This window comes from Phalangium opilio, unplaced genomic scaffold, assembly GCF_054372755.1.
Source record: "Phalangium opilio isolate 3A_F unplaced genomic scaffold, DU_Popi_V2 ptg000013l_1, whole genome shotgun sequence".
Taxonomy (NCBI): Eukaryota; Metazoa; Arthropoda; class Arachnida; order Opiliones; family Phalangiidae; genus Phalangium; species Phalangium opilio.
The window spans coordinates 8,411,991-8,430,102 of record NW_028324148.1 but is presented as its reverse complement, the minus strand read 5'-3'; the positions used below and the strand labels follow the sequence as shown (position 1 = coordinate 8,430,102).

At 35.3% G+C, this 18,112-nt stretch overlaps 1 protein-coding gene across 2 annotated transcripts; it reads right to left on the bottom strand.

The window, feature by feature from the left end:
* Positions 1-3,644: 3,644 nt before the first annotated feature.
* On the bottom strand, positions 3,645-4,766 carry LOC149708805 (uncharacterized). Of its 2 annotated transcripts, none has more exons than XM_089862787.1 (2): positions 4,634-4,766; positions 3,645-4,531 (listed from the first exon to the last, which is right to left on the bottom strand). In XM_089862787.1, the coding sequence occupies exon 2, from the start codon at positions 4,508-4,510 to the stop codon at positions 3,914-3,916; it is 597 nt and encodes a 198-aa protein (XP_089718913.1). In that variant the 5' UTR covers positions 4,511-4,531; positions 4,634-4,766; the 3' UTR covers positions 3,645-3,913. The 2 variants fall into 2 exon arrangements, with proteins under 2 accessions (XP_089718913.1, XP_089718922.1); XM_089862796.1 differs by having other exon boundaries at positions 4,637-4,764.
* Positions 4,767-18,112: the final 13,346 nt, after the last annotated feature.

Here is an 18,112-nt window from a genome sequence, read left to right as displayed (position 1 = left end):
TTGTCCGCTTACGAAACTTAGACTACTTTCATATAGACCGTTTTGTCACTGTAAATCCTCGACACTCTGTGATCACATATGCTCTATACTATGCCAGGTGCACTGCACTGAAGTAGTCATTTTTCTTTCGCACTGTACGATTGAGGAACTCCCTTCCCATGGACTTAAAAAATTCGGCTAACGGTGTTTCTTTTTTCGTATTTCGGTCCTCCATTTTAAAATTTATGTTTGACAATTGGACGTCTATTCAATTTCAAAATTAATTTTTGATTTGTGTATCTTATTTATTCTTAATGTATTGTTTTGTCAAGGTAACCACATTATATAGGCTCATGCCTATGTGATTACGAGATAAATATTATTATTATTACTATTATTATTATTAAGCTTAACAAAAATTGCTACTACGACTCGAAATGCTATCCCATGTTTAGGAATGTAGTGGTTTAGTAAAACCCGCTCGGTAAAAAGTGAAGCAATCGTTATATGCTCACGGTTAGAGGCGAGTGAAATCAAATTTTCCAAGGCTTTATGTCATGTAAAAGTACAACGGAACGCTATTGGTGGAGAGAAGGACTAGAAAGAAAGCACTATTTCAGTGACTAAGCTCGCGAGTCGTGGCTCGGCTATAGCTTGATGAGTTCTTTAACGTGAAAATTCCCTACAACTTCAAACTCAAACACGAATTTTACCTCTTTTAACTCTGAAAACCTGGACGTAGAATCAGACTTCTCTACGCTCAAAGCAACGTGAGACTCAGCATGTCTGTTTCACCTCACTGATCATACTTTATGAAAAAATTTCGTTTCGTTTTAGCTTAAAGGATATTTAACGGAGTGAAACCAGGTTTATGATCTTAGCAACATTCTGTTACTGGTTACTCTCTTTGAAATACGACTTCTTTTCGAAACATAAATCAAATTTCTAAATAAACAAAATTTAATTTATAATTTATATAAATAAATCTCCTTTCCAATTATACGGAAGATAACCATTCTCCACTTAAGCGGGGAAAAATTGATAACTAGGGCTTTCATACAGCCGGGCTGCCAGATATCTAGTGGCGATAGTTCGAAATACAAAAATTTGTTCATCCTCCGCATTATATCAACGTTTTTCTCTCGGTTCCCTTCAATGATATTATTTTGTTAACCCTTTGGCCAGCAGCAGAGAAGAAGCCAAAAAGCCCATAGTAGAAACGTGGTGTAACAGGAATAAAACTTTTTCAAAAACCACGAAATAGTGAAACGTTACTAGTCCATTTTGGAAATAAATTTTTAGGCTTTGTCAACTGTTACATTTTTCCTGCCCGTATAAATGTAAACAGTGAATTGTCCTTGAGTTTACCAAAAATTATCAAAAAAAAAAAATAGCTGGTGGGTTCGCGATGTATATTTTCTATTGCGTTAATAAATTCATAGAAAGCATTCCCAAATACTGGGGCAGTAGCATAATTTCAAATATCGACAGTGTTTCTTGCGTTGCTAATGAAGAAAATGCGAGGCTAATGTTCTCAGAAATAGTTTCTATAGAAACGAAACAAATCAAACATTTCGTTTACTCAAAGAACTCTTTAAAACGGAATTGGTGGAGTTCATAAAATTGGTTACTATAGAAACGAAACAAATAAAACATTTCGTTTTCTTAAATGAACTCTACAAAATGGGATTGCACGTCGATGTTTTCTGAAAAGGGATACTAAATAATTCACGGAGAAAGACGAAGCCTTTTTCAAACATTTAAATGAAAACCTTTTGCAATATTCGTTTTCTTAAATGAACTCTACAAAATGGCATTGCACGTCGATGTTTTCTGAAAAGGGGTACTAAATAATTCGCGGAGAAAGAAGAAGCCTTTTTCAAACATTTAAATGAAAACCGTTTTGCGATATACATTATCGAGTAACTTATTCCGTAGGCAACGCTTAATTATAAGAATGCATCAGAACATTCTCTTATTTTGCATTTATAATCTGAAGTTTTGCTTTAGACAACACATTTGACCTTCAGTTTCTCGCATTTTGTGACAACTGGAGATGAAACGTATAATTTAAAAAGTTTTATTGACTGATATATAACAAAGAAAGTTGACGGAGAATAGATAGGCTGACATATTAAAGAGAAAAATACATGGTGTTCCAACAATAGTGGTAGAACCAAGTAGATCAATGTAGAGCTCGGCATTTTCGATCAATTATCCACAAATTGGTGGTTAACCGATTATTTGTAAACAAATTTGTGGATTATAATACGATTTAACATGTAAGTTCTGTGGATAATTTTCGGGTATGGATAAAGATAAAATAAAGTGGATAATTGATCGAAAATGCCGAGCTCTAGATCAATGGGTGATTTTAACTAGAAAATGTTCAAAACATTCTAGCCACTGTGAAAGAGGACCGTGCCAAGTTGCGATCAGCTTGCTTCGTTGAGCGCGTGATCGAGTGAGCTACGAAATCACTTTCTCAAAGCAAAACGTGGGACACGTGGGTCCCCTGCTAGTTGACTTTCCTTACGAACCGGAGCCAAAACTGGAGTTAGTAAGAAAAGTTAACTTGTAGGGGAACCACATGACTAGAGCTCGGCATTATCTATCCATTATCCACGTTATTTTATCTTTATCCATACTCGAAAATTATCCACAGAACTTACATGTTAAATCATATTATAATCCACAACTTTGTTTGTAAATAATCGGTTATCCACCAATTTGTGGATAATTGATAGATGATGCCGAGCTCTACACATGACCTGCGCTTTGCTTTTAAGGGATCGGGACATGTGTTTTGAGAAGTTCCTTGCTTTGATTTTAAAACATCTAATGGCTTATTATAAGATTATATCTTAAGTGAAACGACTCAATGAAATTTGTTCTTTCTGTCTGTAATATCAGAAATAATATAAGAAACCTCCCTACGGGAGGTTAAAGAAAGAAAAAGAGTTACAGGATATTTGAAGAATCAAATTAAAACGATGATTTCGTTAATGTAATTGCAGCCATAATATAAATTTTATTCTTGAAAACTATTAAAGAATTTTCTAGAAAGAAGTTAGAACTTTAGAAGTGTGGTTGTGTTTTGCCAGATTAAAGGAAAGTACATATAACATAACATTATACCTTCTTTTATAAATATAAAAGGAAAAAATAAATAAATAATGTTTTATTACATAATAATTAGCATTTAATTAATCTTAAAAACTAAAACTACGGTGCCGCCATTGATCTAGTGGCGTCTGCTAATTCGAACCACTTACCCCTACAGGATTGGCTGAATTCTCACAGGCTGAGAGAGGTAAGAGGTTCGATTTAGCAGACGCCACTAAAACAATGGCGGCATGTGCAGTAGTCCTCGGTTTTAAGACTAATTAAATGCTAATTATTTAGTAATAAGAGATAACTTTTGTTATATATATATATTTATAAAAAGGCCGTTCTTTTAAGGTATAATGTTGTGTTACCTGACTTTAATCAAATCAACATGTTTGACGATGATTTTATAATGTCACTGAATTATAGTCTTCTATACTTTTCAACAACACTTTTATTGAAACATACAAAAGAGGATATTAATATCAAACAAGTAATTTTTGTCGTTTTTAATCGTGCATGCATAAAATTGTAATGACAAGTTTATTAATAAAAAGTCTTTTCGATGTGAAGCTGAAATGGATTCTTGGTAAACCAATGCGAAAATGTAACGAAACTTTATTAGATTTTAAAGGAATGGAAAATCTCTCTTTTTGATGTAGCGATGGAACGCTTCTTTACATTCTTCTACAGTGTTCAATTGTACTTTTTATTTTAACATATTAAAGAGGATATTAATATTAAACAAGTAATTTTGGTCTTTCTTGACCATGCATACAATTTTCATGAAAAATTTATCAAAAGGTATTTTCGATGAGATGTTGAACTAGATTCTTGGTAGAGGACCGCGAAAATGCCACGAAACTTCATCAGATCTCAGAAAATTTGTAGATCTCTCTCTTAGATGTCGTCGAGATGGAATGGGCGGTTGTTGTGGTGATTGATCATTTTGAACTAATGTGGTTGCATTGTTAGCGGTTTCGGGTCTTAGCAAATGGTAAGGAAAATTGCCGCGCATTATTTGAAAGACAATTTTGCCGAAAGTGTCAACGTCTATTAGATCAGCTCTCATTGCTTTCATAAACGCCCTCATAAATATAGCGCGCTTATGACTGTGCCTGTCTTGTTTGACATTTTCCCAAACCCATAATTTATTCAACCATCTTTCACGGGTTATTATGTATTGCTCTTGACGTTTTCTCGACTTAAAGCACTTTTGAATGAGGGCAAATTTTTTGCAAGATTTTGCTTGAACACAGGGTCCAAGCTTCTGATTTTCATATAGTGACTCTTTGATCGGGTTAAAAAAACCAAAACAATTTTTGCAAATATTACGAAGTTCATCATCTTCATAATCATCACAACTTGAGCTATTATCACTATCGTTGCTGGTAAAACTATTAAATTCCATTTCGTAATCCATTTTTAAAGACGAATTATAGTGCTAAATGGGTTTTACCCAGATATTTAGAGACTATTGTTAGGTATTTCACCAAAGATTTATAATGAAAATAAAAAATAAAATAATAAAACACGAAAAACTTACAACCTTGACCTTTCAAGTGCTGGTCGAATATGACTCATAAGCGGAAATTTTATTTGACTCTGTGACTGTGATGTACTGTACCTAAAGTTAACCGTCAAAATGGCCAACCGTCGCCAACCTTCTATTCAAAACACTATCACAAAGAATTAGAAGAATGCTAAGCAGACGAACCTACCCCGCTACAATTTATGCGAGTGTGGGTAATAAGATTTTTTAAAAACTGGACCTGTTGAACTTTCCTTCTAAAAACTTAAAGCTGTCTCCTGCGACTTCTACTGTTAAGTTAATATTTATTAGTCTCGCTCAGAAGCAGGGTGAGAAATAAGGAAAATTTTTAAACTGGTCATTTGACCAGTAGAGCCCAAGGGTTTTAATTAAAAAACTGGTCAATGACCACTTAATATTTCTACATACTGTCAGAGCTCCACTGAAATGGTTCTAGGTTTTATATACTGTTTATTTGTTTTATATGAATTGATTTCTATATCTCGCTCAAAAGTTAGTTTATGTATGTTAAAAAAATAATTAAACATGGAACATTTAATGGAAACTTGGAACATTTAATGGAAACATGTTCCATTTTAATAAGAGCAGACTTTTCTAGGTTTGAAGTGCTTAAATTTATTGTATTACAAACACTAAAGCCTCTTACAATGAAAGACTAACGACTCATAAAAACAACTCACATCGCAGCTAGTCTACTAGGTAGTGCACTGGTGAAAACCGGTCCGGTCCGGATAACGGCGTTCCGTCACTTTCCCCTTCCGTTCTTCATTGAATCATTGCTTACAAGCAATATGTCACCATGGAGTAGTATAACAGGAGACCAATTGTTGTGTAAACTTTTATTGTATATACAGCAAAACTACTCCTTGGTACAGTGTCCCGGGAATTTATTTTTTACTAAAGAAGGGCAATTTAAAAAGTGGTCACGGTGACCACTAGACCCCCAGGCATTCAATAAATAAACTGGTCAAGACAATCTATAAACTGGTCATTTGCCCAGTGCCACCGCCTTATTTCTCACCCTGCTCAGAAGTCAGAACTGGAGGTATGGCGTCTAGTAAAGAAATTATCTTTTTAGCCCCTATTGTTTCACTTTTTTATTAGGGTGAGGCTATTGCCACACATTGTGTGTCAATAGTCACTGTGCTATTACCACACACAAAATGTGTGGCAGTAGCCAAAGGACTATTGCCACGCACACACAAAATGTGTAAGGGAGTATGTGTGTGGGAATAGCCTCTGCACTGCTGCCACACATTGTGTGGGAATAGCCAATCACCTATTTCCACACAATGTGTGGCAGTAGCCAATCAACTATTCCCACACACTCACTTGTACCCCTTGGATAAGTTAATTAAAGTTTTACATTAACATAGAAGGTCACATTTTGTGTGCGTCAATAGTCACCGTGCTATTGCCACACTCACACAAAATGTGTAATGAAGTGTGTGTGCCAATAGGCAAAGGACTATTGCGGAACACTCACAAAATGAGTAAGGGGGGTGTGCGTGTGTGTGCCAATAGGCAAAGGACTATTGCCACACACAAAATGAGTAAGGGAGTGTGCCAATCCTAAAAGTGCTATACTATTAGCACACAAAATACAAGCGCGGGGACTAGTATTGACACACACATTTGTACCTATGACAAGTTAATTAAATTTTTCCATTTAGATAAAAGTTCACAGATTCTACGATCCTGTGTCCAAGGGGTTCAAGTGACTGTGTGGGAATAGTTGATTGGCTACTGCCACACATTGTGTGTAGGGCCGGATTAACAATATTTTGGGCCCTAGGCAAGGCGTTCGTTCCGGGGCCCCAGCCCCCCAACAGACCACAGTTTAAGAGAATCTAAGAGACATGCTGTTTTCATATTTTTAATTGACTTAACACTTAACTGCATATTTAAATTTCTTTTTGAACTCAATAATTAAATTCCTTTCTTTCTATCATAGGAAATTTATAAATGATCTGTTCATAGTCTATGAAGTCTTTTAGCAAATCCCTTTTCAATATATATCAAAGATAAAGAACTTTATTTTTCCTGGGCTAATGTGGTTCTTAAGTAGTTTTTCACTCTTTTTAAAGCTGAAAAGGATCTGTCGCCTCTTGCATTGCAAACACAAGTAAATTCTCAAAACAATTTCTAAGTTTGGAAAAGTTGAAATGATATTATTGGTAAGAATGAAGGAATGAAAGAATTCTGGGTTTTTGCTTTCTTCATTCTTCATGAAATGCTTGAAATGTAGCAGTTCGTTTTCAACCTCTTCAAAATTTAAATCATTGCAATACGTTTCTGCCAATTCTTGGAAAGCTCTAGAGAAAGATTCATCGGGGGCATTAATGTTAAAAATAGGTTTGAACTTTTCATCATTGTCCTTGTTAACTTTAGATTGTTTTTTTAGTATTTGTCATTAGATTGTCACATATGAGGGGTCCGTCATTCGAAGAAAAAACGTACGGGATTTTTAGGTATCGTTCCTTTCAACAGAATTCCCAATGGACCGAAATCCCATTCGACCGAATATCCCGCAATGATTTTAGATTTCCAGCCCAATGGCTATATTCCCGATGGACCGAAATCCCAATCGTCCGAATATGTCCCTAAAAAATACATGAATATAACTTGAAACACTGAAGCCGTCAGCTATTCGGTGGTGTAGTGGATATGATGTTGGACTGCGAAGCGATAGGTTGTTGGTTCGAATCTCCAAAAGGTATGTTAATAATATTAAAAGTGAATGTTTCGTGATACTAATTAAATCGCTCACTTTCTTTCCTTTCAAGGCAAGAGATATATAGAATTAATAAACAAATTGTGCTTAAAATGAAGTACAGTCTTAATGGTAGTTCCATCAATGTCTTTAAGTTTTAAATTAAAATTTTAATATTTTGGTTTCGGGTGGGTTAGGTTAGGTTAGGTTGGGTTGGGTTAGGTTAGGTTAGGTCAGGTTAGGTCAGGTCAGGTCAGGTTATGTTAGTTTAGGTTAGGTTAGGTTAGGTTAGGTTAGGTTATGTCGGGTCGGGTTGGGTTGGGTTGGGTTAGGTTAGGTCAGGTCAGGTCAGGTTAGGTTAGGTCAGGTTAGGTTAGGTTATGTTAGGTTAGGTTACGTTAGGTTAGGTTAGGTTAGGTTAGGTTAGGTTATGTTAGGTTAGGTCAGGTTAGGTTTGGTTAGGTTTGGTTAGGTTAGGTTGGGTTAGGTTAGGTTTGGTTTGGTTCCAATAATTCGTTGACACCTTTTCCAAAATATGCTCCTTTTAATTAGCTACCACCTTTTCCAAAATATTCTCCCTTTAAATAGCTACCACCTTTTCCAAAACATTCTCCTATTAATTAGCTGCCACCTTTTCCAAAAGATTTTCCTATTAATTAGCTGCCACCTTTTCCAAAATCTTCTACTATTAATTTTGCTGCAACCTTTTCCAAAACATTCTCCTACTAATTAGCTGCCACATTTTCCAAAATATTCTCCTTTTAATTAGCTACCGCCATTTCCAAAATATTCTCCTTTTAATTAGCTACCACCTTTTCCAAAACATTCTCCTATTAATTAGTTGCCACCTTTTCCAAAATATTCTCCTATTAATTAGCTGCAATCTTTTCCAAAACATTCTCCTGCAAATTAGCTGCCACATTTTCCAAAATTTTCTCCTTTTAACTAGCTACCACCTTTTCCAAAATATTCTTTTTTTAATTAGCTACCACCTTTTTCAAAACATTCTCCTATTAATTAGCTGCCACCTTTTCCAAAATATTCTCCTATTAATTAGCTGCAACCTTTTCCAAAACATTATCCTACTAATTAGCTTCCACATTTTCCAAAATATTCTCCTATTAATTAGCTGCAACCTATTCCAAAACAGTATCCTACTAATTAGCTTCCACATTTTCCAAAATATTCTCCTTTTAATTAGCTACCACCTTTTCTAAAATATTCTCCTATTAATTAGCTGCCACCTTTTCCAAAAGATTTTCCTATTAATTAAAAATATATTTAATGCAAAGCCACACAGTATGTCTTCTTCCAGTTCAGTAGAATTTCGGTCCAATGGGACTATAATAAAAACGCACCTTTTGGCTACGTTCGGTCGAATGGGACACCAAAAAAAAGCCGTTCTGTCGAATGGGAATTCGGTTCAATGGGACCAAAGCGATTTTTAAATCCCTCGGATTATTATGGATTTTTACGTATTGATTTTTTAAAAAAATCCAAAATCCAGTAGGATTTTCAAAAACAACCGTTGTGTTTTTGAATTTTTTCATGGAATTTCGTATTTTTTTCGGGATTTTGTATTTTTTCGGGGATTTTGTATTTTTTCGGGGATTTTGTATTTTTTCGGGATTTCTTAATTTGTTTTAGGAATATCGTTATTTATTTTGGGATTTCGTATTTTTAACTGTAATTTGTATCGTCTTCCTTTTGGATTTTTTGTGGATTTTCACAAAATTTTGGATTTCTAAAAAAATACGCACACATTCCGGGATTTAACATGTTATTTTGGATTTCTAAAAAATTTTCGGTATTTTTGGATTTTCGGTGGATTTTTGGATTTTTCGCATAATTTCATATATTTTGAAACTTTTGAAAGATCTTCGGATTTTTCAAAAATTACAAAATCCTTTTTGTATTTTCACTAGAATTTTGGATTTGTTTTTGGATTTTTCCTCGAGCGTACGGGATTTTTTGGCAATGACGGATCCCTCGGTCACATAAGACGTAAAACGCTTTTATTTTGAAAGCTTCCCTTCCACTCAGTGTGTTATCATCGTTTTTAGCCACATCGTATGATGTACATCTACGATGAGTCTCTTAGTTTGGCCTGCCCTGTTGTACTCGTTCTCTTACTAGTACTAGTACCAGTAGACGTGAAAGAGTAGCGCGTTTGGTGGTATAGAATTTTTCGTTCGTCATTTAAGGGAGAGTGAATGGGAGAAATTTGTGGTGAGGTGATTTTTACGTTCGTGTATTTTAAGAGGATGGGGATTATAACAGTAACTTTAAGCATTGCATTTATTTGTACCAGTAAGGTTAAGCATTTTGAATTGTGTTTTACGATTGCTCGACATATTTAAAGCGAGATAGAGGATTATGATGTTACCCTAATTAAAATGGAAAGTTTTAATACTGCCTTTAAAATTCCTGTCACCCGTCGACAATAAGGGTTTCACGCTTTCAATCCCGCTCCCCTATTTCAAAATCCAAAGAAATCGAGGAGAATTTTTAAAAAGCAAAAGAAAGTATATTCCGTTGTTATATTTAGAATGGTCTTGAGGAGATGTTTATTATTAGAAGTTACGAGTATTTCTCCACTAATCGAGAAGAATTTTAAAAGAAAGTACTAGCTTGTGGCCCTGCATATTACAATTATAACGTAAGTAAATTTATTGAAGTAAGGATTATGGGTTATTATTTTTGTAGGGAAATCGAGGGGTTATGCACTCTCATTTTCTGTACTTCTTTCAATGGGCATTTACGGGTATTTCGTTTAACCATTGTTAAAGGATGCTCATCGTGGGGGTACTCACGTTTTCCGTTCGTGTTACACTATTATAATTATAACAGAAGTAAAAAAATGAAGTAATCATTTTAAAACAGTAGGTAACGCATCAAGGGCTATTCACTCAAATTTTCTGTACGCCTGTCAAGTACGGTACGATGTGGCTACAATTACGAGCCCAAACCTTGGGTCGCCTTGTTCTTTCCTGCGCCTTCATCAAAGAACCGTTTACGTATTTTTCCCCTTTCTTCGTTACTTTAGTAAATTATCTATTTTGTGAGCTGAGCAATTATTTAAAATATTTCAAATTATGATGAACACCCTGAATAAAGCTTATCAAGGAATCATACAATGCAACTCCAGTGTTTAATGACGGGACGTCAGTAACAACACGAATTCAAAATGATATTTCTTTCTCCGAGGATTGCGACTTCTGAAAATACATTTCCATTGCATTTTTAAGTTTCTTTTCGTCTTTTTCTTTCTTTCTTTATAAATTGCCATAATGTTTTTGGGTAACGGGTTTTTCAACATTAGGCTGCCGTTACATCTCACCTGGCTTTTCCATGGTGTCAGTGACGTTATGTTTTGGTAGAGAAAGAGGGGGGAAATATATTTTTTGGTTTTTCATTTTCTCAATTTTTGAAAACTAGCTGATTACGGGCCCCTCAGATATCCGGGCCCTAGGCAATTGCCTAACTTGCCTAGTGGTTAATCCGGCCCTGGCAACTTAATTGGGCATAAAATCAAACCTATTTTGACGTATATTTACGATCACAGTTACTTAAACGGGTTATGACAAAAGTTAATGACTAAACCGAGTGTTCTTAATTTTAAAGGCCAAGTGAAGGTGTCTTTATTATCTTTGTGAGATTTTATATTTATGTAGTATGAGTGAATGGCCACTGGGAAAGTAGTACTTACATTCTACAGTATAATAATATTTCAAGATGACAATACTAACTACTTAATTGGTAATGTTTTAAGTGAGAGACAAAAGTGAGAATTACGGGGGATTTTTTTCCAATCTCACCCGTACAAAAATTTACGGCTGCATTTTTGCTGTTAATTAGATTTTTTAGAGTCTGCAATATATTGCAAATAAACTGGAATATTCTGGAAAAATACTGGAATAAACCTGAAAAATGTTCAATTTCAGACAAAATTAAGGTGATTCCAGAGAGCAATGCAGAACATTTTAGACGTTTTGCAGAAAAAATATCTTGCGTTGGAAAACTCAGTACAACAGTATACAAAATTTAGCGACTCTAGAGTCATAAAATAGTTACCTTACAGCTAGAAAACAGAGGGGAAATAGTAACTCCCGTAAGAAATCAGGATGTTTGTAGGCTCATTCCAAGTACTGTACCTTCCAAATATATTGTATGCATGTTACAGTCAGAAATTGCTAAGTTTGTAGGATAATTGCAGGCGTGTTTCGGATACTTTTTACGATAATTGCAGACGCGTTTCAGATACTTTTCAGGATCATCACAGGCGCGTTTCAGATACTTTTCAGGATCATCACAGACGCGTTTCAGATACTTTTCAGGATCATTACAGGCGCGTTTCAGATACTTTGTAGGAAAATTGCAGGAGCGTTTCATATAATTTTCAGGACCATTACAGGCGCGTTTCATATACTTTTCAGGATCATTGCCGGCGCGTTTCATATACTTTGTAGGAAAATTGCAGGCGCGTTTTAGATACTTTTTTGGATCATTGCAGGCGCGTTTCAGATACTTTGTAGGATAATTGCAGCCGCGTTTCAGATGATTTGCAGGATCATTGCAGCCGCGTTTCAGATAATTTTTAGGATAGTTGCAGGCGCATGTCAGATCATTTTTAGGATAGTTTCAGGCGCATGTCAGATACTTTGCAGGATAAATGCAGGCGCTTTTCATATACTTCGTAGGAAAATTGCAGGCGTGTTTCAGATACTTTTCAGGATCATTACTGGCGCGTTTCAGATACTTTTAAGGACCATTACTGGCGCGTTTCAGATACTTTTAAGGACCATTACAGGCGCGTTTCAGATACGTTTAAGGACCATTACAGGCGCGTTTCAGATACTTTTAAGGACCATTACAGGCGCGTTTCAGATACGTATAAGGACCATTACAGGCGCGTTTCAGATACTTTTAAGGACCATTACAGGCGCGTTTCAGATACGATAATTACAGGTGCTTTTCAGATACTTTTTAGGATAATGGCAGGTGCTTTTCAGATAATTTTTAGGATAATTGTAGGCGCGTTTCAGATACTTTTTAGCATAATTACAGGCTCTTTTCATATACTTTGTAGGATAATTGCAGGCGCTTTTCATATACTTTGTAGGAAAATTGCAGGCGCGTTTCAGATACTTTTTAAGGATAATTGCAGGTACTTTTCAGAAATTTTTAGGATAATTGCAGGAGCATTTCAGATACTTCGTAGGATAATTGCAGGCGCTTTTCATATACTTTGTAGGATAATTGCAGGCGCTTTTCATATATTTTGTAGGAATATTGCAGGCGCTTTTCATATACTTTTTTGGATCATTGCAGGCGCGTTTCAGATACTTTTTAGGATCATTGCAGGCGTATTTTGGGATACTTTAATTTGTACGATAATTGCAGGCGCTTTTCATATATTTTGTAGGAATATTGCAGGCGCGTTTCAGATACTTTAATTTGTACGATAATTGCAGGCGCTTTTCATATATTTTGTAGGAATATTGCAGGCGCTTTTCATATACTTTTTTGGATCATTGCAGGCGCGTTTCAGATACTTTTTAGGATAATTGCAGGCGCGTTTCAGATACTTTTTAGGATAATTGCAGGCTCTTTTCATATACTTTGTAGGATAATTGCAGTTGCTTTTCATATACTTTGTAGGATAATTACAGGCGCGTTTCAGATACTTTGTAGGATAATTGCAGGCGCATTTCAGACACTTTTCAGGATAATTTCAGGAGCGTTTCATATACTTTGTAGGAAAATTGCAGGCGCGTTTCAGATACTTTTTAAGGATAATTGCAGGTACTTTTCAGAAATTTTTAGGATAATTGCAGGAGCATTTCAGATACTTCGTAGGATAATTGCAGGCGCTTTTCATATATTTTGTAGGAATATTGCAGGCGCTTTTCATATACTTTTTTGGATCATTGCAGGCGCGTTTCAGATACTTTTTAGGATCATTGCAGGCGTATTTCGGATACTTTGTAGGATAATTGCAGGCGCGTTTCAGATACTTTTTAGATTAATTGAAGGCTCTTTTCATATACTTTGTAGGATAATTGCAGGTGCGTTTCAGATACTTTGTAGGATCATTGCAGCCGCGTTTCAGATACTTCGCAGGAGCATTTCAGATACTCTGTAGGATAATTGCAGGTGCGTTTCAGATACTTTGCAGGGTCATTGCAGCCGCGTTTCAGATTCTTTGTAGGATCATTGCAGGCGCGTTTCAGATACTTGAAGGATAATTGCAGGCGCGATATAGATACTTTGTGGAATAATTGCAGACGCGTTTCAGATACTTCGAAGGATCATTGCAGGTGCATTTCAGATACATCGCAGGATCATTGCAGGTGGATTTCAGATTCTTTGTAGGGTCATTGCAGGTGCGTTTCAGATACTTCGTAGGATAATTGCAGGTGCATTTCAGATTCTTTGCAGGATCATTGCAGGCGCGTTTCATATGCTTTGCAGAGTCATTGCGGGTTTTCCTATCAATTATTGTGAATCAGTAGCCTTATATACCCTAAATTTCCAAAAAAAATTAAAGAGGCTTACGCTTGAGTTCAAACGTCAACAATAGCTATGTTTAAAATGATTTTAGGAATAAAGTTTCTTAAAACGATTTAACTAGAATTAAGGTAAATTAATGACGATTAAATTAATAAATATCATTTATATTTATTTAAATATTTAAAAATAGCCTCTAAATTGCGTCTCGACTTGGAGAGGTTTATTTTGGATTCCCAACTTGTACTCATCTCTTACAAAAATATTAAGCTGTAATTCATCTGAATACACGCTTTTCTGACTTGCTAAAGTAATATCTGAGATGGTCCAACTGTTTAGGTACATGTACATTAAGTTCTCACCACATCTAGATAAGGTCTTTTCGTCTATCTAACATCCACAACATACACACTCACAGAACGTAATCGAAAAATTCTTTCAAACTTATAGCTAAAAACCGATTACAACTGAAGGGAAGGGTCCCGACAGGCTTGTTTTACGTCTATCCGCAACCAGGAAAACTGCTGTAAACTTATATGATAGCGCTAAAGTACTTTGGTTCGCAATTTCCTTCACATTTCGAGCGCCATGGTGATAGTAGATCTTGTCTTAATCGGTTTCTATTCACGCTTGTTTTTCGTGTACCCGGGGCCACAAACACACACATGCACACACACACAGAAAGCTAGGTCTGGTCTCAAAAACTGGAATAAAATCACTAAAATAAACTGAAATTAATTTTATTTACTTTTTTTGGATGAAAAATTGTTTTTCTACGACTTTTTACCTCAAATAGAAGTAACTCTTATTTTATTAGGTTTTGAATCTATAGAACTTGACTGCCAACACCTTTGAAAGCTTGGAATCCTTATGTTGTTAGTATTGGATACACCTTAAACATAACTGCATAAGTTCGTAAGATGTGTTCCATAAGTTTGTCACTGGTTACTTCATGAAGTGGTGTAGGTGAAACGTCATATTCTCGTAAAGCGACGCCTGTTGAGCCATTGTCAAAGGCTTAATAAGGCTAAATAGGAAGTTGGACTGCAAAACCGAGTGTATTCAATTCTCGCGTCATTCTCGAACTAGCTCTCAGTAAGTCTCTAGCATTACGAAGTATAGGCAGTGTCATGCTTATTGAAACATATCTGATAAACTTATGATAACTGTATATACAATACTGGCCCATTTATGACCAAAAAATGTTTCAATTTTCTATCTTTTATGGTGGTTTAAATATTTTTAGGATCGAGACGTGACAGTATTAGATCAAAAGATTTTATTAAGATGAATGAGTAAAGCTTTTTTAAGATGCCTTTTTAGGCCTAACCAATTCTTTATTCAAATTTTAGAAAAATAAAAGCAGTAATATTAATGCCTAACAGAAGCAGATAAAAATTTAGGGTGCGCTCGAAGTTGACTTCCCGTACAAAAATTTTAAGCTGTAATTCATCTGCATACGCGCTTTTTTTATCGCTACCACGCTGTAATAGGTATACATTAAGGCTACATTTCTGCAGCTCAAAAAACGGGAAAATTTCACAGCAATTCTAGAACTGCAAATTGACTGCCGTTTCTTCATTTTCTGTTTGTTAACTGTTAACTGTCTAGCCTGGCAGAAATATGCAGCGCAATTCTGCAAACGCTAAGCAAAAGTAGAAATACCAGCTGTTAGTTTAAAACTGTAATTTGACCGTTTTTATAGATATGATACAGGTCTGCAAAAGTGATGGAAAAGTAGAAATCCAGCTGCTAATTTAGAACTGTAATTTGACCGTTTTAATAGACATGTTACAGGTCTGCAAAAGTGATAGAAAATTAGAAATCCAGCTGCTAATTTAAAACTGCAATTCTACCACATTTATAGACATGTTACAGATCTGCAAAAGTGATGGAAAAGCAGAAATGCAGCTGCCAATTTAGAACTGTAATTGGACCTTTTTTATAGACATGTTACAGGTCTGCAAAAGTGATAGAAAAGTAGAAATCCAGCTGCTAATTTAAAACTGCAATTTGGCCACATTTATAGGCATGTTACAGGTCTGAAAGAGTGATTGAAAAGTAGAAATCTAGCTGCTAATTTAAAACTGCAATTTGACTACATTTAAAGACATGTTACAGGTCTGCAAAAGTGATGGAACAGTAGAAATACAGCTGCCAATTTAAAACTTTAATTTGACCTAAATTGACCATTTTTATAGACATGTTACAGGTCTGCAAAAGTGATGGAAAAGTAGAAATTCAGCTGCCAATTTAAAACTGTAATTTAACCACATTTAGAGAGATATTGCAGGTATTCAAAAGTAGGAAATTCTACTTTTGAATACCTGCAATATGTCTATAAATGTTGAATAGTTACAGTTTTAAATTGGAAGTTAGATTTCAACTTTCCCATAACTTTTGCAGACCTGTAACATGTGTATAAATGTGGTCAAATTGCAGTTTTAAATTGGCAGCTGGATATCTACTTTTCCATCACTTTTGCAGACCTGTAACATGTCTATATAAATGGTCAAATTACAGTTTTAAATAGGCAGCTGGATTTCTACTTTTCCATCGCTTTTTCAGACTTGTAACATGTCTATAAATATGGTCAAATTGCCGTTTTAAATTGGCAGCTGTATTTCTACTTTTCCATCACTTTTTCAGACTTGTAACATGTCTATACATGTAGTCAAATTACAGTTTTAAACTAGCATCTGGTATTTCTACTTTTCTATCGCTTTTGCACACCTGTAACATGTCTATAAAAATGGTCAAATTACAGTTTTAAATTGGCAGCTGAATATCTACTTTTCCATAAGTTTTGCAGACCTGTAACATGTCTATAAATATGGTCATATTACAGTTTTAAAATGGCATCTGGATTTCTACTTTTCCATCACATTTGCAGGCCTGTAACATGTCTATAAATGTGGTCAAGTTGCAGTTTTAAACTAGCAGCTGGTATTTCTACTTTTTCATCACTTTTGCAGACCTGTAACATGTCAATAAATATAGTCAAATTGCAGTTTTAAATTGGCAGCTGGATTTCTACTTTTCCATCACTTTTGCAGAACTGTAACATGTCTATAACTGTGGTCAAATTACAGTTTTAAACTAGCAGCTGTTATTTCTACTTTTGCATCGCGTTTGCAGAATCGCGCTGCATATTTCTGCCAATACAGACAATTAACAGATAATAAACAGAAAATGTAGAAACGGCAGACAATTTGCAGTTCTGGAATTTCTGTGAAATTTTCGCGTTTTTCGAGCTGCAGAAAATGTAGCCTTAATTTATACCTATTACAGCGTGGTAGCGATAAAAAAGCGCGTATGCAGATGAATTACAGCTTAAAATTTTTGTACGGGCAGCACCTTCCGTTCTAGTTATTTCAATTTGCCTTCGTTAAAATTAATATAGGTGTTCTTTGAACACTAATTTCCGTCACTGCATAATATTTGATTGTATGTCACAGAATCTTTGGTTAAATTTAATTGATTGTAAACATTTCTCCGATGAATGCAAAGCTTGAAATAGCCAGTCCCATTAGCCACAAGAAAAAAGCTCCACTGACAACTCTGATTGTCAAAGGTGATGTTTCCTCCGGAGGTCGTCTCCATCTTGTCATCTCAAAAATAATCCTCTTCGGTATTGACTTGTAGTGGATAAGGTTGCGCTCCATGATATTCATAACTCTATAAATAATTAAGAAATTATGTCCTCTCTACCTCTGTATTTTATAGGATCGTTGAATTTAGCAAATTTAGGCACAAGTATCTGGTCGACCAGTTCGAATACTTTTATTCTAACTCGTTGTTTTTTATGCAGGGAAGGTTTAAAGGATAATAGTAATAATAATAATAATCTAAGCTTTTGTCTATTTATTTATAGCGCTTCAATTTCTAAAAAGTAATATATGGTAATAATTGAATAAAAAAATGGAAACTAAATACCACTAGATGGCGAAATAAAATTACCCTGATTCCTCAGAAGTAGAATTTTTCAGAATTTTACAACCAGTTGAAGGTTTTAGGGGGCGACATAAGGGGGGAAATGAAAGGAATAAGTAAGGAGGGTTGACAAGGGAGACCCCCTTTCCTTTTAGTACGACTAACTCCCGATAGATTTCACCACATTACAATGATATTTAAAGGGAGGATATGCAGGAAAGCATAGGGGCCGTTCAGCGTACGAGTGGCCCTTTAAATGTGCAGTCACAAATACTTGCGTTAGGCGTAGTATAGAGACTACTGGGGAATGTTTCCGT

What these genes read in the sequence shown, in the direction of transcription:
- LOC149708805 (XM_089862787.1), bottom strand. Translation starts at nt 4,510, where the DNA reads ATGGATTACGAAATGGAATTTAATAGTTTTACCAGCAACGATAGTGAT.